Source organism: Lutjanus erythropterus, chromosome 9, assembly GCF_056507025.1.
Source record: "Lutjanus erythropterus isolate fLutEry1 chromosome 9, fLutEry1.hap2, whole genome shotgun sequence".
NCBI classification, from domain to species: Eukaryota; Metazoa; Chordata; class Actinopteri; order Lutjaniformes; family Lutjanidae; genus Lutjanus; species Lutjanus erythropterus.
Window position 1 is genome coordinate 20512226 of NC_139325.1, and position 20571 is coordinate 20532796.

General features: G+C 38.3%; 1 protein-coding gene and 1 long non-coding RNA gene across 3 annotated transcripts; both read left to right on the forward strand.

The window, feature by feature from the left end:
• The first annotated feature begins 1722 nt into the window (after nt 1-1722).
• Nucleotides 1723-15027, forward strand: LOC146321349 (FXYD domain-containing ion transport regulator 6-like). Of its 2 annotated transcripts, XM_084726464.1 has the most exons (10): nt 1725-1988; nt 6278-6334; nt 6486-6512; nt 8739-8768; nt 8992-9015; nt 11145-11219; nt 13410-13446; nt 14156-14193; nt 14647-14683; nt 14771-15027. In XM_084726464.1, exons 2-9 carry the CDS (start codon nt 6283-6285, stop codon nt 14652-14654), a joined length of 291 nt encoding a protein of 96 aa, XP_084582590.1. In that variant the 5' UTR covers nt 1725-1988; nt 6278-6282; the 3' UTR covers nt 14655-14683; nt 14771-15027. The 2 variants fall into 2 exon arrangements, with proteins under 2 accessions (XP_084582591.1, XP_084582590.1); XM_084726465.1 differs by lacking the exon at nt 6486-6512 and having other exon boundaries at nt 1723-1988.
• Nucleotides 15028-15552: 525 nt separating this feature from the next.
• Nucleotides 15553-19379, forward strand: LOC146321350 (uncharacterized). Its single transcript, XR_014771397.1, has 4 exons — nt 15553-15908; nt 16805-16840; nt 17851-17888; nt 18557-19379. It is a non-coding gene; the product is annotated as an uncharacterized LOC146321350 (long non-coding RNA).
• The last annotated feature ends 1192 nt before the right edge of the window (nt 19380-20571 follow it).

Genomic DNA, 20571 nt, shown 5'->3' on the forward strand with positions numbered 1-20571 from the left:
AATGAAAACCAGGACATATAGACAAAAAACAACACTGCATCAGGCATAGTTTTTGGAGACACGACTGTGACCACTAACCAGAACACTGCAGGAGTTGCAAGTAATTTAGACTGATGATTTAGAGAAACAGACACCCCTTTCAATTGAATGCCTGCTATTGATAATGCAGCAAACATCAGCAGTTAAAAAGTGAGGTTTTTTTTAGGAGAATACTTTTTACTTTTACTTGAGTATTTTTTTGTAACAACAGCAGTTTAACTTGTAGTTGTGTAAAATTTAAGTAATGTAAAAGTATTTGTACTTGAATACAGATTTCCATCACTCTCTCCACAGCTGGTTACATGTGTGCAAGTCTCAAGTCTTAACCTTCCAGTCCCAAGCAAGTCCCAAGTCACTGTATATAAGTCAAACAAATGAAGTCAAGTGTGGCTCAGGACAAATCAAGTTAAATTCAATTCTGATGATTCCTCCAGTTCTCACATTTAAATCGGTTCAATGGTGGTCATGAACAGATGAGTGTTATTTTCAGTATTAATCAAAACTGCAGTCTGCAGCCTGATATTTGACATTTTGTCGCAGTGAATAACAAGTCCCTGAATGAAGAACAAAGGAGAGTGGGACTCTGAAATTATAATATTGCCCTATTCTAAAGGCCTCTAAAGTGAAAACACCACAAAAATTTACATCACAATCCTTAAGCCTCCTGCCTTGGCTCCCTTTCAGGGGATCACATCATTTCTACTCAGCCTATTAACACATTAACATTTGTCTGCAGTTCTTCTCACGATGCTATATACGCTGCTGTTCTCCTGCCATCCACAACATAACCCTTGAATCCAAATGTTATTATTTTTTGACCATGATAGATGTGTCATTTGTTGGCCTGTGCTGGTCTGCCAAGAAGAAAAGAGTGGAGTTCTTTCAAGTCATCTGTCTCAAGTATAATCCAACTTTCAAATCATGAATTCCATGTCAAAGTCAAGTTGAGTCTTACTTGCTGTGGGCTTGTTCAGCGTGGTTTTGCTGCTTTTACTCAACAGGTTTTCTGCAAAACTTGCAGAGCACTCTGTATACCAGGCTAAATTGAAAAAAATACATGACTCTTGCACTCGTGACCTCCTGCATGTAGCACAGCTGGAGAAGAAAAAATCCTGTGTGAACTTCGTGTTTTGCCATCTGCACTAAAGGTCCTTGGTGTAGGACGGACAAAGTAACAAAAACAAAATTCCACAAATGTCTACAGTTAACTAACCACAACAGTAGATAGATAACAGGCTGGATATCATAGTCTGAATCAACCACACTGAGACGGAGCTGCCGTCAAAGCTCACTCTACACAGCTCTGTATTTGGGGAATCTGGCAGTTTGGTGTGGGAGAGACCTTGCAAAGACAGTTTTCATACAGCTGAGAGAAAACTACATCTCACTGACAGACTGCACCGGCCATGAAAGCACACTAGTGTTTATGCTTTCACTTCACTGCACTGAGCCTGTAAATTACACCACAGTACAACAAGCTCGCTGTCTGGTGCTGCTTGTGTCTCTTCTGATTGGCTGTGGGGGGAAATGAGCATGATTTCCCCCCATTAAGAAATCATGTTTTATCATCAATGCTGGCACCAATTTGGGGTAATGTTGTTTACCTCTGAGCAGGGCAGCACAGGGTCATTTTGAGGGGTAAACCTCAGTGGCTGAGCGCTCAGGGCAGCACCCCGCCCCCCTCTCTCTCTGCTCAGACTGATTCCTGAGACAAGACTGAGGAGGAGGGACAGACTTTAACTTGGTGGCTACAGCGGAGTACTGAACCTCAGCAGAATGCAACACAGAATAATTAGGATTTAATTTTTTGCTCACTTTAAGAAAAAGTTTTGCATTTGATATTTTTTCTCTTGGCTAAAAAGTTAAGTAGAAAAGTTTAAGCAAAGTTCGGCTGACTGGGCGGAGACGAAGTCTAGTTCACATTAGAGTTTACAGGAGACTGACACACGGTAAGTTCATTTAAAACGTCCAAGTTTTATTAATGCAATTAATGCATTTCTTTAATTACAATTGCCTAAACATTGCTGTCAGACCTGACAGCTTAAAAAGCTAAAATCCGCAGGTTAAGACTGATGATACTGCTGTGTCCACATGTGTTTGTCTTGCAGAGGTTTTCCTTTTCTTCTTGATAAGGTATCCAGACTTTCAACCCCCCAACTTCCAGCTAAATGCTTGCGAACATGTGGCCATTTAATTACATGAAGCCACCGCTCACAAGTTAGAATACACAAGCTGAACTTGTGTTTTTACGATTATCCTGATCATGTCTCGGTGTGTGTCCTTTTCGTTTGGTGCGGTGCTGTTGTATCCTGTCTGGAAATGTAGAGGATGCCACGCCATCTGAGAAGTTTAACGGAGTTTAGTGGCACACATTTACACTGAAGGCTGCCAGAGACACCGCAGCCAACTATGTAGAAAATGTTCTTAAGTCTGTATCGCGTTAATTGGCAAGACGAGCGACGTGAAACCGGACAGGACCGCTATTTAAAAACTGGACAGTGTTGTCTGTCCCTGATCAAATGGGTCACGTACACCCAAGTTTAAATGATCCAAAAGTCTGTGTCAAACTCTTTTGTTCTGGGAAAACAAATCCCATTTAGGGGTATAGATAGATAGTCCACCAAGAAATCAAAAATACATATTTTCCTCTTACCTGTAGAGCTATTTATACATCTGGATAGTGTTGGTGTGCCTTACAGAGTTTTGAAGATATATTTTTAGCTGTATCTTGGCTTGGGGTGTTCAAAGTGGCAAGTCTCTTTCCAGAAATCATGACCTGAGTACTCAAGATAATTTTCATGTAGGAACTATTTTCTTTCTGTCATAGAAAGATCAAGAAAGAAAGGACACTATAAAGTTATTTCTCATTTATGCTGAATGTTATATACACACACAGATATGGATATACTCATGTGTTCATTTTGTCTGTATATTACATTTATCTGTGAGAAGAATTCTCACAGATGTTGCTGTGTACTTAATGGCTGCATAGACCTTCAGATTGATTCAAAAGAGCTTTAATGGCATAGGAAACAGACCTTTACATCACTAGTGACCATCACCATTTATAATGCTGCCTCCACCTTTATCTCCTTCACAAGAGTTACATTACTACAACCTCCTCCAGCACCGCCATGTTTGATGTCAGAAACTTTTGACTCTCTCTTTTTGTGGTAACTCTTAACTGTGAGCGGCACTCTCTAGTAGATGCATTGCTACATATGTAAAGGACACGTGGAAATATATGGTCAATGATGGTTACATCGTTTGAAATATCGATTGTTGTACATAGAAGGCCATAAATGAACTGTAAGAGAAAAAAATGTGTCCTTGATTGTGGGGTGAACTGTCCCTTTAATTTAAAAAAGCTTCTCGCACTGAAGTGCTGATATGTGTGAATGTACTCTCATATGGCTTTACCTATAAGGGGTTAATGTTAGCAAACGCCCCCTTTTTTAATTACACACTGTCCATGTGACTCTCACTTTATTCTAATCCATGCTAATTAATTTTTTAAGTGTTGCTTCATGGGCGTCTTTCCTGTCTCCCCATTATATTCCTCTACATCACTCACAAGGCTAACAAACAAGATTATTGGATTGGTTCTTGTTAGAATAACTCACCCTGTATTTGTTTGATTAAACCTGATTGGCAGCCCTTTGTTGTTAATCCTGCTCCCCGGGTTAAAGTGTTCATTTCTCTCAACTCCAGCTCCATGTTTACACCCCCCACTTTAGTCATGCATGAATCCCCAGCAGTGCTCTGGGCCAGGGAGGGGAACCGACGGCTCTGCTAACATACGCTTTGATCTTTGCAATGCAAAACATTTTATTATTCCATGGCTTAGTTTTTCACTGTAGAGCCCTGTGTACCTGAATAACAGTTTTGTTGTCACGTCTTGGGATTTTATTGGTTTAATGTGGCTGTGAAGCTAATAACACTGCAACCACTATGCTCCTCATTTATGCAGTGTCTTTCAATGGTGGACCTTCTGCAGGTCCTCAGCCCAATCACGAGTCTGGTCGTGAAACCTCAGCCTGTAAACATATGGGTGTAAAATAATCTCAAAGAATGTGCCAGATGATATATAGACAGCGAAACAGGCCCAGGAGGCTCATGCTTCAAACTAGATGACCCAGTAAAACTAATCCAAACCCACTGACCAAATATTACATGCAACTCAACACCAGCCTCGCCTCGTACCCCTCCACTGCCAAGACCCATGTACTGAGCCTGAAATAGACCCACTTTTCTTACCCAGAGTCAGGAGGACATATTATTTACTCATGTATCCCAATAAGTGATCCTGTTATGTAGTGTTTAGCTGAGACAGAGCTTTGTGTCCCTACCAGGCATGGTCTCATTAAAGAGGCACACTGCCGATTTTACACATGAAATTCAGTGAATTCAGTGTATCACAAGGAGACTCTACTCATCCTGTGAAAACACTGCATCACCCACTGTGAGTCTTAAAGCAGCTTTCTGAAGTAAGACAAAAAATAACCCTGATGATGTCATTGGGGTCTAATCATTGACTTTAAATAAAGTTGGATGATGTCTCCACTTCTTCAAACTGTACAAAAATTGTCTTGCTTAGCCAGCGCTGGAGAAAGGTTTGGCTCCACACATTATCATTCTGCTATAGGGAGGAAAATGTTCTGCCTTGTTTGTGTTTCTTTCAACTAATCGCAGTTGTCTTGGGCAGCACCCTAGATACAGCAAGAGTGCCCATGCAAAATAGTGTTGAGTGGTAACTTGTTTTGGAGGGACATTTGCATGTAAAGTGGCCGGATGATAATGGGTGATATTTGGAATAGGGGACTTGAGGATCGGAGAGGACACGTGGCAATGGTGGACGTTGTTTCCAGTATGTTAACATTAAATGTCAATGAACTGAAAATACATGAAAGTCAAATCTCACTGCTAAAATTTATTGGGTTTTTTTTTTTCAAGAAGTCAGCTGTCACTGTCTGAAACACAATGACTGTTAAATGAAGATGAGATACAGACCGCTCTCATTTTTGCTTGTTCATATTATCTATTAATACATCAGTTAATTTTCGGGACAAACAGCACAAGATTTGGGACAACTGCTCAAAATTCGGGACTGTGCAGAATTCTTCAGGTCTAGTCATCCTGTTTGCATGTGGGAAGGCGAGCCCCAGCATTCAACTGGGTAAATCCCAGTAAAAGAAACGCTAACAGCTGCTAGGTTGTTTAGATTCATCCCATTAGTGACCGGGTGCTAGCTTGCCATTTTCACTACGTAGTTTGCCAGTTCAGAGGTTGTTGTTTCCAGTAGGAATGTGATATAGGGAAAGGAGACATAGCAGATATGGTATATATTGTCTGAAACAGGTGCCCAGTGGCAGGCCTATTCCCACAGGCTACATCCAGTGAGTCAGACTAGGACAAAATGAAGCCAAAATATTCTAGATAAGAGAACTGCTATCTTGCTTTGGTGACATAATTGGAGCCTGAGGCACCAAGCTGACTCAATCATGACGTGAAACTCCCTAATTACCTATTTTATTACCTGAAATCACAGAAGCCATCTTTGGGGAAAATGTCTTTGACGTGTTCTTTGATTTTCTCTTTAGTTTGGCACATGTCCTATCTGTTAACATGGAGGGGGTGTGGTTTATTATCTTATATTGCAGCTAGCCACCAATCGAGATGTCTTGGCTTGACTTTTTTGGAGCTGTCACATTGTCCATCTTTATGTATGTCAATGGGAAATGGTAGAATCTGTGTTTTTGGTGCAATAGGGGACTGAAAATCAGGACATCTGTATTTACTAATATTTTTGCTGGAGTGTCCCTTTACCAATGTCATTTTAAGCTGCAGTTTAATTCATATAAACAAGTTGATAAATAAAGTATGTTCTCTTATTTGTGATCCCTTACTGTTCTGGAAAACAGCAACTAGCCCCAGGTCATTTTAACTGGCTGTCTGAGAGGTACTCGAGGTGAGTTTGAGAACAGACCTCTCTCTGTTAGCAAGGGAGTCTCAGTTGTTATGTTAGTTCATTTATTTTAGTCTGAAGGGAGTCACAAAGTAAATTACATAAAAAGCCTCAACTTCCTGTCGCTCCAGCACATTACCCTCATAAAACAGCAATGACCTCAGAATGTGCATGTAGCCTCTACGTGATTTGATTCAGACATTCGTTGCAGAACTTTTCTTTGTAGTTACGCACTTTTAGCGAGGTTCATGGTTGTGTGTTTCTCATCAACAGGTACAATGGATCTTGTGGTGTTGGTGGCACTGAGCTCCTGGCTGGCTCCTGCACTCGGTGAGCATCTTCTCACTTTTTCAGCGTCTTTACAATTTTCCCTCCTTGAGCAAACCTCTGTTAGCGTTCTTCTGCTTCCCCTTTTCTGTGGCTTTAGTTTTGTTTTAAGCCCCTCCATCATGCTAAACAGGCTGATGTGTCTGTGTAACAGGATCAGCGTTTGGCAGGGAGGTGTTTGGTAAGTTTTCCTGCATTAGAGTGATCACTGGTAGTGCATGGCCATTTGATTCCTTAATTTTTTTTTTGGGTTTCCGCTGCTCACTTATGTGGTATGGCTGCTTGCCATGCGCTCTCTTTTGGTCAAATGTGCATAAAATGCTTTGTCGTACTGTTAGCTTTAAAGTGATGTTGCTTTCAGTGTAATATTTTCCATTTTCAATCATTTAATGTCAGTGTTTTGTTGTGACAAAAGGCCATGTCAGAGTAGTGTAAATGTTTCCTTATACTGCAGTTTGAATCATCATTTATTCAGACTGCTGCCAGGTTTTCCATTGTTAATGCAGGTCCTGGGCTTTAGCTTGTCTCTCTGTTCGTCCTGCATGCCATCAGCTGAGCTTGATGTTAAGCTGATTTGCCTACACTAAGGCTTTTGTTATCTTCTCTGACACTCCAGTCTGTTAGAGTCAGACCAAATTTTCAGAGGCTTGTCGGCACCAACGTGGTCAAATGTATTTTTGCTTCACAGAGGAAGAGACTAACATTAGTATATTTATTGCCTGATAATGAGGTCAAAGTTAACTTGTAATCTGCAGTAAATGGGTTGTGAAGTGTATAAAATATTATTCAGGTCAGGGTTTCAACTGTATTGTGCTCATTTGTAACAGTTCATGTCGGACTTCATTGAATCACACATCAAGGACATGATTCTTTTGCTCGGTGTCAGAAAAATCTTCAAGTTTTAGTGTCTAAACTCATGTTGATGAGCTGTTGGAATAATTTGAAATAGGCATACTTTCACTGTATTTTTTTTTTTTTAAGATTTTGCAGATAATCATTAACAGTTGTCAAAGTTTATAGAGAAGAACAACTGATAGGACTGTCTGACATTTAAAACGCTGTTCACAGTCTGTTGAATATTTTAATGAGAGCTAACGCATTAATGATGTGAAATGTTGCCCAGCACAAGAAGAAAAGTGTTTATGTAACCTCCAGTGTGCTATTCCAAGGTTACATTGTTCCAACTCCAGTCGTTGGTGCTCATATAAACAATCTGTCTTTATCTTTATACAAAGTGAAGTTGTCTCTTTAATTATTCTGCTTGTTTTCTTGATGTCACAGAACAACACAAGGGAGATGTGGTGATTCAGCTCATTACTGAGTAGTACAGTATGCTTTCTAAAGAGATTTAAAAGACTGGAGCACAATGTGAATGCGCCAATATGTTTTTACTCATGGGAGAAGAGATGTGACAGAGCGGCAGAGGTGGCTGTCCTTTCCCACGTCCCAACAGCACGTAGAATAACACAGAGCAGGACAATACAATAAATTTCCCATTTCTGCCAATGTGAAATAAAGAGATCCCGTAAGTCATTATAATGAGAAACTCTCTAAAAATAATGACGTAGTATCTCACTCATTACTTTTGATATAGTGTCTCATTATATAGAGAGACTAAGCCATTATTTTTATGTCTGTGTTTCATTATTTTGCAATACTAAGTCATTATTATGAGATACTAACTTATTATTTTGAGATTCTAACTCGTTTTTGAGAAAGCTTCTCATTATTTTGCAGTACTAAGTCGATGTTTTGAGATGCTGAGTCATTATTTAGAGATGCTAAGCCATTATTTTAAGAACATTTCTTATTACTTTGCAATACTACGTCATTATTTTGTGATACTAAGTCATTATAATGAGACTTTTCTCCAAATAATAACTTATTATCTAAAAATGACAGTATCTAAGTTATTATTTTGAGAAAGTTTCTTATATTAAGACATTAATTCCTTATTTTGAGATGACCAGGTCATTATTTTGAAAAAAAATTCTCATAGTTTTGAGATAATAATTCATTCTGGGAGAAATGGGCATCTGTAATAGAGTGAAGAGTCACAGTGTCATTTTGAGTTCTGTTGGTCTTGTGTTTGTGATGTGAGTCTTCTATAAATCTGGATTATTAATAGCGAGAGGTGCATTCAAAGTAATCTTTATCATGAAAGTTAGTGTATGTGGTGAAAACACTGTAAGAAATGTTAAAACTTTTTATGACCCTAAGAATCTTTTGAGGCTATTTTTGCAAAATTCATTATAAAACTTGTACATACTGGTTTGATGCTCGCCTTTTTGGCCTTTTTTGTCTCTCTGGCAAGTGAATTTTTCCACAACCATCAATTTTGCCATTTGCTGACAGACAATATATGAATGTCTTATAAAGACTAATGATTTTTCTTCTTTTTTCACAGCTTCTGCAGAAGTGGCAGATAAGGACAAAGGTGGGTATTATTTGAACAGAAGCTTAGAAAAGTCAAATTAAGATAAGCCACATACTCGTTTTAGCTGGCATGTAAATTGGTACTGGCATCAAACTAGCTTATGAGCAGATGAATGAGTGAAGCCCTAAAAGTGCTGAATGGCTGTCACATCAGTGTTCTCTGAAGTGTGTCAGCGGGTAAATCTGCTTCTCATTTGTTCCCTCTCTCTGTTCTCTCCTACCAGACTATGACAGTGCCTTTCATTACGGTGAGTGTTGAGCAGATGAATGCGACACAGGAAACATCTGGGAGGTCGAGAAGAGTTGGCATTTTCCACTTGTTTTTCCAGATGTGATGGAAGACTTTCACCCTTGAGGCCAAGCCTCTGGAGTAGCCCCACTGCAAACACGTCTAATCCTGTCCCCTGCGTTGGGAAGACTAGCTTTTTCGTCCACCAAGCACCAAAGTGCACAGGACGCTTCAAAATCTGATGTTTAATGAATACCCTCCATCAATTCTGTACTTGTTGTCTGTCACTTTCTTTGGACAGTAGACAACTTCTGTTCCAGCACTTGTTTCCCAATCTGGGGGTCGGAATTCCTCAGGGGGTCCCAAGATTTTAACAGGGACAAGAAAGAAAAATATATTTCTGTTACACAAGATTGTTTATTTTTCTCCAATTATTATCGCTTTTGTCTTTTTTTCTTGTGAAGTTCAGTGTGCTTTCATCTCCTCAGGCCTAAAAAATTCTTTAACTAAACAACTTGAAAGGGAAAAAATAGCTCTTCAAAATGTTTACAAGTTCTTCATGTTAATAATGGGCCACAAGTCAAAAATGTGGAGAACTGCACTTAAGAATTGACAAAGCCTTCAAGCCTGTCAGTTTGAAAATGCTTGCACTAAAAAACATTATTTGCTTAAAGCAACATCATGTAAGATTTTGTATTTTTCGCACTTTGATTCCCTTATTTTCACATCGCAATTCACTTAGGCTATACAGCAACTTTGTTAACACAGCCAAGTGTAACAACACAAAACATTGCGAGCTAGCTAGGGCTTATATTATTTAGTAGTCAAGCAACAAGAAGACCAGCTCAGCATCTGTCTTGCAGCCTTTCATTTCACAAAGATCTTGCCAACAACTAAAAGCCAGTCCAACATTTACTCTTGCCTGGCGCTTCGTGCTCAGTTCTTGCTCGGCTACATTTAGCAGCAGTGCACTTTACTCTCCCATCAGGAAACTCTGTAAGAGCCGATGTCACCAGAGAGAAAACCAGAAAGCATTTTCTTCATAAAATATGATCCAGTTTCACCAAAATCAGTGATATAATTGGTGGTGTCTGACCAAAATTGCATAGTGCGAGAACAGGCATCTATCACACAAAGTGGGAACAACAGACCATCACGAGTCAATGTAGCATCACAATGATTTTTGAAGCTGTTGTTTTAAGGTAGAATAGTTACATAATGTTATTTTAATTCAGAAAAAAAAGTTTATAATAGCAATGTTTATTTGCTATGGTCATGCTAATGCCTGTAATTAGTTGCCATCTTGCTAGCTAACCAGACTAGACCAGGGGTTTTCAACATTTTTCAGGCGATGGAGCCCCTAGCTGATAGAGAGATGGAGCAGGGACCCCCTACTACATATACGGCTTTGAATATTTTTGAGTCCTGTCTAGTTTGGACTTACCTGTGGCTGGGAAGCCAGCAGCAGTTGTAGCATGGCTGATGTTAGCTGAACTGAACTGTTAATGAACTGATTTGGGTTTTTTATGAATAGGCAGAGTTGCTATTAATATATTAGATTTGTGTTACTGTGTATTTTCAGACATATTTTAACACAAAAACAAAATAAAAAGACTGAAATAATGATAATGCCCCCCTGTGGTAACTCTGAGGACCCCCTGTGGAAGACCCAGGGACTTGGCAATGCTTGATGCATATAAACAAAGCTGTAATCTTATTTGTATTGGTCAAACCAAACATAGTATGTAATGTGATGAAGGCTATAGTGTTACTTAGTCATAATATAAAAGAAGCAGATCTTGTCCCACACTTGCTGCTGCCTGCCTTGATTTTTTTGCACTCGATCAAAACAAACATTTTCTGTGTAACTTTTTTTATGAGTCAGATTTCTCTTGCACAGTCTTACATTGACAGACTAGTTCAGAGTTAAGTTGACCGTAGTGTTGGTGACTGCAGCTCACAGGAATTTGTGGTGTCCCAACATGACCATTAGGGGGCTGCAAAATATTTCTGCAATGTTGCTCTTGAATCAAAATGTGGTTAAGGGCCACAAGAGGCTTTTGAATTCATGGCGTTATGTTATAGGGCTGTGTGTGAACGTATGAAAGTTTTTAGATACATATGTTTTATTTTTTTTTTTCATTTCAGATTATGAATCTTTGAGAATCGGTGGCCTGGTTTTTGCAGTGGTACTGTTCCTGATGGGTATCGCCCTCATTGTCAGTAAGTGTTTGACCAGCACACAGCAGATGTGTAATTCTGAGTGTCAGCGTCACCACACTGTGATCCCTGCAGGTGTGAGTTGACCTCGCAGTCCACCAGATTCGTACGTTGCTTCAAAACAAGCAGGCTTCTGTCTCACTCTCAGACGTCTAGAAGGGAGGCACACTGGAGCTCCTTGCACAATCTCAGCGCTCAACACTCTCATGATCCATGCTTCACAGCAATTTGCCCTTTATACCTTATCTCTTTCCTCACTCAGTGGCCTTCCAAGGTTCCTCCTCCTACCTGCTAGCACATGCTGTTACTGCCAGTGGTAGCCCTGAAACCAAAACCAACCAATAAATAATTCATTGGAACCCACACACTCTGCCACACTGTCTCGCTGCTTCTGTTAGTTGAGACCACTGTGGATTCCTCACTGCACTCGATGAAGAAATGTGTTCAGCAAATGTGTTTTAGAGGGAAAGTGATTATAGAAGTAGTCGCATTAAACTAACATAATAAAAAGCAGGTATAAACAGGTCATTATGCTGCTAAAGTAGAAAAGAATAGAGGCTGAGCATCGCCACTAAATCAACTGACAAGTTATTAAAGACACAGATTTACAGTGATCAACAATTTAATTTAAGTTATTTATGTTTCCAGTAACACTTAATTTGAATAGGTATAAGACTGTCATTACACTGTCATAACCGTCTCGTGACGCCTGTCATTAACAGGAAAGAGTCTTAATGATAATTTATGATTGTTGTCATTCTGAAATTGTCATGACAACTGACCGAGCGCCGGACACTGGTTCACCTACCTCAACAACAAGTCAACTAGCCACCCGCTGACTGTCCATCATCTTATATAACATTTAATAACATCTTTATGGCAAGTCTAAATTGTACCACTTTACTCTCCAGGATATTATTCATTAAACATTTGACAGTTTAATAAAACTCAGTGACATCTCTATGACAAGTCCACAATGTACCACTTTACTTGAGGTTAAGAAAATATTCATGACACACTTATGACAGCCAGTATTAAAAAACAACCACATATGACAGTTTAATGTAATGTTTAAAAATAAAGCTAAACAGTTTCTTTAAGTTTGATTGTGTCAAGTTGATATAATAAACTCATCAAACATTTGAAACAAACGTTTGTCATCTGCTGTAGAAACACAGAACAGATATTTGCCATTGTTAACTTAATGATTTCTTAATCTTATGTTAAAATTGTGAATTCAACTTGATATGGCTTTAAAAGTTACTGAGGGCACGAACGATGGCAACTGTTGAATTGATGATAGTGAAGAAGAAAGATCTTGATTTAATGTGTGACAATGAAATTCTCCCAGGGGCAGAGGCAATCTTCCAGGCGGAGCATAAAACAGAACATAAAGAGAGCAAAGCCTGGACGTTTATTGTTTGACATTTAAAATATTGTATTTGGGACATCATTAATGGCAATAGGCATCCTTTGACGCCCACCAGTGGCAAAATGAGTGAACACCAAGGATGAGTGTTATCTTTCAAGATGCTCACAACTTTATTCTTAGCCCTGAGAGTATGTAGGTCACAGCCTGGTCTGGGATTTCCTCGCTATTTTTCTGGCCACACCAACTATCCTAGAGAATACCATTAACCTATGACACTGCTCACACCGCGTGTGTGAAGAGCCTGTCTGTGGGCCAAACAGTTTGCTTCACTTCACAACCATGTCAGCAGAATATCTGTGAAGACAACAAGTCTAATATAAATCATGTGAACACTTCATCTTCTGTCTGTAATGTCTACAAGTTAACTGAAGTGGGTCTAAATGACAAAACAAAAGAGGTTAAAAGTTACGGCTCTTTTGAGACTAGAAGTGCTTCTAGCTGGAAGTTATTCAACACATTGGCTCCTGTGTAGTTAAACAACAGAATTTCTGCTGTGATTTAGGTACATGAATATGGTCTTGAGCTCGGGCCAATAAGCTGCGAGCTTATAAGGCCTCCCATGGCTCGCAGCCCAGATGGGCTCATTGGCACAAGCTCAAGCCTGTATTCATGTATGTATCAAGGCCTGGAGCAGCCGCTCCCACTTCTCATACTAAGGAGGGGTGTCGGGGGTGTCGGGGTGCAGTACACTGACTGACACTGACTCATTTTGTCTTTGACTTTTAGACACATGTAATTGTTTTTCTTGTGTTTTCCCACAGGCAGAAAATGTACCTGTTCGAAGAGTGACAAGTCAAGGTAAGTGAAGTCACAGGCACATTAATCAAACCAAACCCTAATCTGTAAAAAAGTGTGAAGAAGATTGTGTCCCAAAATACCCCTTTGCTACTCATATGAAGGACAAAAAAATGACATAAGTATAAATAAATATAATTAATCAATAAATGTAAAAATGATTTAATATGTAAATAAAATTAAATTAAATACACTTCGTTTTTTTTCATTTAGTTGTTTATTTATGCATTCTTATATTTATTTATTTATATATTTCTACATTATTTCTGCATTTCTATGCCAATATGTTTGTGGGTGAGTGGGTGGTCATAACATCAGTTTGAAGCAGGATTAGTCAACTGGATGAACCAGACAGTCAATCAAATATGCCTGACCCAAGCTAGCTAGCTAACCTTTTCCCACACAGTGATTTGGAAAAATACATCAATAAATAAATGTAGAACTACATTAGCAAATGTAAAAATATAAAAAAAAATAATTAATAAATGAAGAAATTCATAAATAAATGTAGAAATGCATAAATAAAAAATGTAGAAATACATAAATATATAAATGTAATAACCATTTATTCATGTGTTTAACTATTAATACATGCATTTGTTTATTTATGTATATTTATATTTTTGTCCTGGAGAGCTGTTTTTCTTTTCCATGCAATTGTCAAACTTGTAGAGTTTCGTTGCCTAACTCTAATAACTCTAATTTTCCTCAGGCCCAGGGGTCCTGATGTGGAATCAGCAGTTCCAAGTGGTAAATATTTTTCTTTCTTCTCTGATAATAACTAGGATTGTTAAAGGTCCAGTGTGTAAGATTTAGGGAGATATATTTGCAGAATATGCCAAAAATTGAATATAATATTCATAATAAGTTTTCATTAGTTTATAATCACCTGAAAATATGGAGCGTGTTTTTTCGTTACCTTGAGCCATTTCTAATCTACAGCGGGCGAGGGTCCTCTTCCATGGAGGCCGCCATGTTGCACCGCTATGTTCCTACAGTGTCATATGGCCACCATACGTTCTCCTACACATTTATAAGGGGAGGGTGATGGAATATGTTTGAGATCTGCAAGCTCACTGCCACCTGCCACTAAATTCTACTCACTGGTCCTTAAAATGCCTATCCAGGCTATAGATTGCCATTTAATGTTGCCATTTTTATTTTATTTTTTCATGAAACAGTAACCTAAAACTCTTTCTACAGCCAAGTAGACACTGAGGCAAAGTGCAGTGGAGATCTGGTAAGTGTCATACAAACATCTGTGAATCTATTTTCAGCAACAGGAAGCTGAGTGAGATCAAACTTATTTTCTGCTCTTCTTTCGCAGCGTTACTGACTCTACCCGTTAGGTGGCAGCAAATCTTTGATCACAGCTGAGGACAATCTTTCCATGAACACATGAAGCTTCCTTCAATTTCATAATATTACTGTGCTCTTTTTTTTTCTTTTTTTAAATGTTTTTATCACCAGTTACTGTTAGTACATAATGTGCCAAGTTTATACAGTGGCAATAGTGTGATTATAATTTGTATTTTTGTGACTTTCAGATTGATGAAAATCAATAAAACATATGTTTGAACAAAATGTTTCTTTCATTGTTTTTTTTTATGCATCGCTATTGTCTTTATTCTACATTATTTCTCTGCCATTAGAAGTGGGCCAGTGACCACCCCCTTTATTATGCTGCACCACTGCCTCTGCTGACTCTGCAGTCAGTTCAGTTACACATGCAGTAGTAACTACCAGCAGCAAGAGTGTGAATGATTCATGTGCTGCATTGAGCAGCTCTTGGAGAAAGCTGTCGTTAAAGAAATGCACTTAATTTAACCTGCCTCTGTGTTCACTGCTGTTCATTGGCAGAATTTCCACTGTAGTGAGTCTTGCAGCCTCTGCGAAGGTAAAAGCTGCACATGTAGGCTTTATTTTCTCCCTGCAGGTTGACTGCACTGCACAAAAGACAAGAGAATGGTGCATGCATTTATGTTGTTAGAAAAATGATAAATGTTCAACATAATAAGTAAGAAACTGCATGAGATCATATCAGTATCCAAAATATCTTCATTATTTTACCCATATTGTAATAAGCCATTGCATATTCAAACTTATCACACAATACTGGATGGTAGATTGTTGAAGTTATTGTCCACCTTGCAATAAAAGCACATAAGTTATTTATCCTACTAGAATTTTGAGCCACTGTGGCAACCCACTACCACTGTCTTCCACACATAGGCAGATTTGTTGCCCTGGGTGGGGAGCACCTGGAGTAACCCATCACTGTGAGTGTAGTGTTTCGCTGCAGCCACCAGAGGGTCCCTGCTGAGTTTACACTGAACCTTCTGAAGCAGTCCTGCCTGCTGCCCTGTCTAGCTATATCCAACCTCTAACTGCAACCCAGCAACCTGCTAAATATCTGGGAGGAAGAGCTCTTCTGCATCTCTACAGTGCAGCGATGGCCACCACAGGTTTGTCTGATTTTTCTTCTTTTACTGGATTATTAAGGGTGTAACCTACATTTTCTAACAATGATGACATTTACAGATTATCTGAGTTTAAAAAAAACTTGTTTGGTTATTATATGTGTGGTATAATTTATTTTAATAACAATAACAATCTAATAACATGGACTGTTTAATTTTCATACCTGTCTTTGTGTAGTTAATTATCCTGCTGCATTGTTGCCACAGTGTCAATTTACTGCTGATGCATGGAACAGTGTTATAACCGAGCAAACTCCTCACTGGCATGAACAAATAAACAGTTCTAAAGATGTTAAACACTTTCAAACCGAACAGTTTTTGTAGCAGGGGGAAAACTGATAAGAAATACAAACTGCCAACTCAGCCACTCGGGAGTGAGGGTTCAGCAACGTGCAAGCCGCATTATTGACAGCCAGATAGCCTAACAATCTGGCACAGACTGCAGCCTAAAACTCACATATTTTCAAAATAAAACACTGAATTGATCACAAAAAAAAATCATCTTTATTGATAAAGGTGCATAAAAAAAATGCTTAAAAGCACCCCTTCAAGTCCTTATCCCCTTTCAGACACTTTAATACTCAAGCTCTTTTGTTTCTTTGCTGCTGTGATGATCCCCCTGTATCCTGCTGCTGGCTTGTAACCCACTTTTTCATGGTGCATCTTATTCTGCTGAGCAAAGATGCTGCATTGAGCTCCTCTCAGTGGAGAAAAAAAAAACTCTTGAGGAGTTGGGGAGCCAAGCCTGCAGATCTGAAGAGCTGCAAACCTGCTGTCCATGGTGCTGGACTGAACACACACCCTTAAAGTTTATTGCTGTCCGTAGTGTTGCAACATCCTTTTTATGAAGCTTTATTACTGATCGGACTCTTTCTTTGCAGAATCTATGTTTCCAGACAGAAGTGACTTTGATTATGGTAAGATTTTCCACAAATAGGAATTTCAAATCTCAAACACACCATGTTTATCACCTTTTTCACTGCAGTATGTTTAAAGCTCATCATAAACTCCACTGGGTTTGTGTGATTAAGTCCTGTACGGTTTTGTCCTTTGTAGATTATGAGACACTGCGGACCACAGGGGTTATCCTTGCTGTTATTATGTTTGTCTCTGGCATTTTAATAGCCCTGAGTAAGTTTAGACTCTCTCTTTTGAATACAGCAGTTTTATCACATTTACATAAGCAGTTTTACCTTGTAACTAATCTATCATTCCTCAAACAGGTAAAAAATTCACAAAATGTGTAAAATCCTCATCCAAGTAAGAGTTGTGCAAGGCTTAGTGGATGATCCGCCTGTGCATGCTGCTCTATGACTTGACTTGAAGGGGGATACCCAACCAGTGTAGAAAAAAAAACATCCTTTCCAGTATTGTTCTTTGACTAAAAACTGAGTTTCCCACATCTTTTTTCCTCTCCCTGCCCTGGATGCCTCTTCTCTCTAAATACCCCCTCCTCGTTCTGCATACACAAGCTCAAACACACTTCCAACACATTAAAGAGTTTACACAGAACCACAGACTGTGTGACAAATCACGTGTGGGCAGTACTTTCATGTTCTCTTTATCTCTGTGCTTGCTCTTGAAAATGTGCATCACACTCCTCATGTGTTGGTAGTGAGTGGGCAGTGTATATTCCTAGTTGATCGCATGCCGCTTGTATGGCAAGACAAGAAGAAAGACAAGAGCTGCTGTTTGAACAGGACAAAAAGCTGCATTTTGGTCTATGGTTACACCTCCAATACCGCAGAACCCTGTGGCTTCAACTTTTTTTTGGATCCTGCAACCCTGCTAATGGATAAACTTGATTAAATCCAACTCCAAATTGAAGTTGTGGCCACAGTTGTCAAACTATATTTCATAGTCAGTAAGGAATTCAAAAAACACAGATATCCAGCTACTAATTTTCTCTCTTATTTCTTATTTTCAGTTCCAGCTCATCTGGTACCCAAATTCCAAAGACAGAGGGTAAGTTGATATGGCAAGGTTGCACTAACGAGAATTCATTTTTAAGTCCAAATAAATAATGGTTTAACCTTAGTTTATATTGCATCAACCTTTTCAACTAGCTTAAAATGAAGAAAGATTTGATTTAAACCTCACTTTAAACCTCAGTTTGGTTTTTACTCTAAACTGAGATTCACTTCTGTTGCACCAAAGCTATAAAACATGGATTGAGCAAAGTAATCAAGTACCTTGAAGAAAGTCAAAGGACAGACTTAACCCAATTGAATTTTATGATGTGTGTTCACTCTATTTGGTAATTTGATCAACAAGTTTTTCTCAAAGAAGGAGAAATTAGAGCTTTGAGCCAAGCCATCATGAGTTGGCTAACTAGGTTAACTAACTTTTTAGCTTGCAAGCAGACAATATAACATTGGTTATTTTAACTTGGGCAGGCAAGCGTCTCCATATTGATTAAACTCTATTTACCTTTGCTTTACATCACTAAACTTGGACTTACTCAACTGAGATTACTTTTGAACAGAGCTTTGCTTCATTTTAATTTTAAGACTAGTTTAGCTTAAATCCGATTTAAGCTAATTTTACTGTTTACCATAATTAAGTGTTTAAATGCAAGAATGCTTCTTTTCTCCCTGCAATTGTCTCTGATTTCTTTCCTTTTCTTTTTCCAGTGCCTCCTCAAACTGTATAGAAAATACAGAATATGCTTTAAAGAGAGGAGGCTGTCGTCACAGGAGCCACGCCAGCGAATACACAACATGGCCATTCCTCTTATGGCTAATATACCTCTGCCAACTGGATGATCAAGAAACAGGGTTTCATCACCTGGGTTTACTGAGTGTCCCCCTGAATTCTGTAAAAAAACAAACAAAAAAAGCTAAATATCTATCTATATGTTGCTCAGTATTGCCTGAGTGTTGAAATTAGGATTAAAAGCTTGTCTAAGACAGAAAAAAAAAAAAAGAAATGAAAAATACTCCCAGCCACATGATAATGTACTTTTAATCAAACAGATGTAACAACTGTTGTCTCTTTTGCTTACATTTTACTCATGTGAAACAATAAAATCAAGAGCATGATTAAATATTCATAGAGTAACAAAATCTCCAGGTTGAAACAAAGAACTGCATGCTTTGATAAATTGTAACAGTTTGCCTTCATTTCTTCTTAATTTCTGTTGGTATCTTGTTTTGGGGGCGTTTCAAGAAAGTTAAAAGACATAGCATGACAAAATAATGAAGAAAGCAATAAATAAAATAGACCAAATAAAACATGTACCATAGCAAATTATCTTCGACATTCAGTAATGTATCTTATTTTGAAAATGCTTTGAAAAATGTAACAATGGATGAAATATTGATTTGGGGTTTTATTATCAGTAATTTATTTGCTTTAATTTAAGGCAAATGTGTTTAGGAAAAATGAAATAATCATCTGTAAAACATAAACGATGAGACCACTGTTTAAAATAAAGGTCCTGTCTACTCAACATCATTCTATCAGTGACTTTAGCGATTATATCAAATTATAGTCCAAATTAAGAATTCTGTTGCTTAAAACTATCTAAAGTGATATAATTGTGATATAGAAATGACAACATATCATCTTGTTGTTTATGACACATGACATTGTTCTTTCCTTTGTGCTTTACAGGAATTTACTATGTCTAATAACAGAGATGACACATAGGTGAGAGACAGCTCAAACCTTATTTATCGCTCAAAACTTGACCTCATTTCACCTGTGACTAAGGGTCACTGGCGTGGCAATAAATGTCGATGGAAATTGATCTTTAAAAATAAATTCTCCTTAAGCTTTCTATGTGGGATGTTGTATTTTCCATCCTGCTAATATCTGTAACCAGATCTAAGTGGGACTTGGGGTGCCCTATCAAAACATTAAGATGGAACTTTTTAAATACAGTGTTATTGTACTTTTATTCATGACTCATGACTAAAATGTACAGTTAGTCAGACAATTTGTCACCACACTCACTCATGTAATGTCTTTGTGATAAGAACATTCTTTGTCACAATCGGCTTCAAATACATAATAGTTTTACACAGTAAAGTTTCTTTTCCCCACAAAGAAAATAAATTGTACCTGATGTTAAACACAAGTATGATGCATACAGAAAGACTTAAATTATATGTTAGATTATTCTCACTTTGAACACACGCATTCTTAACATAAGCACACATGCTGACTTAAAACAATACCATCACTCAGTGTATCAATATGATAACTTATCATGATGGGGGCTTTTGACGAGAGAGTCAGAGGGGTTTCAGGGACATTGTCCTCGAGGTCATACAAACAATTTCATAGAAATTAACATTAAACTGGGAGTGTAGCCTGTTAGGAAAATGAATATTACTCCACCTTCCACAGCACTGTCTATACCTATACTTCTTGAAGATAACTAATGCTCTTCATTTCTAATCATTTCAAGGCTTTCACTTCAAAATGATAAATATTTGTTATGACCACATACAAATACACATTTTAAAGTGTCTCTAATGGTCATTTTAAAAAAACATCAACAGCAGGAACATTTTGTGAAAAGGCTCGATAGAAGATATCACATTTTGGACAAAATGCTTCACCTACTCACAAATACCTCACCCTGGCTGGGTTGCACCAACAAGAGTTTCACTTTAATTTATGTTTCACCCCACGTTTAACC

Coding starts and splice junctions, on each gene's coding strand:
- LOC146321349 (XM_084726464.1), top strand. CDS start 6,283: ATGGATCTTGTGGTGTTGGTGGCACTGAGCTCCTGGCTGGCTCCTGCA. Junction 8,769..8,991: donor AGTGGCAGATAAGGACAAAG/GTGGGTATTATT, acceptor CTCTCCTACCAG/ACTATGACAGTGCCTTTCAT. Junction 9,016..11,144: donor TGACAGTGCCTTTCATTACG/GTGAGTGTTGAG, acceptor TTTTCATTTCAG/ATTATGAATCTTTGAGAATC.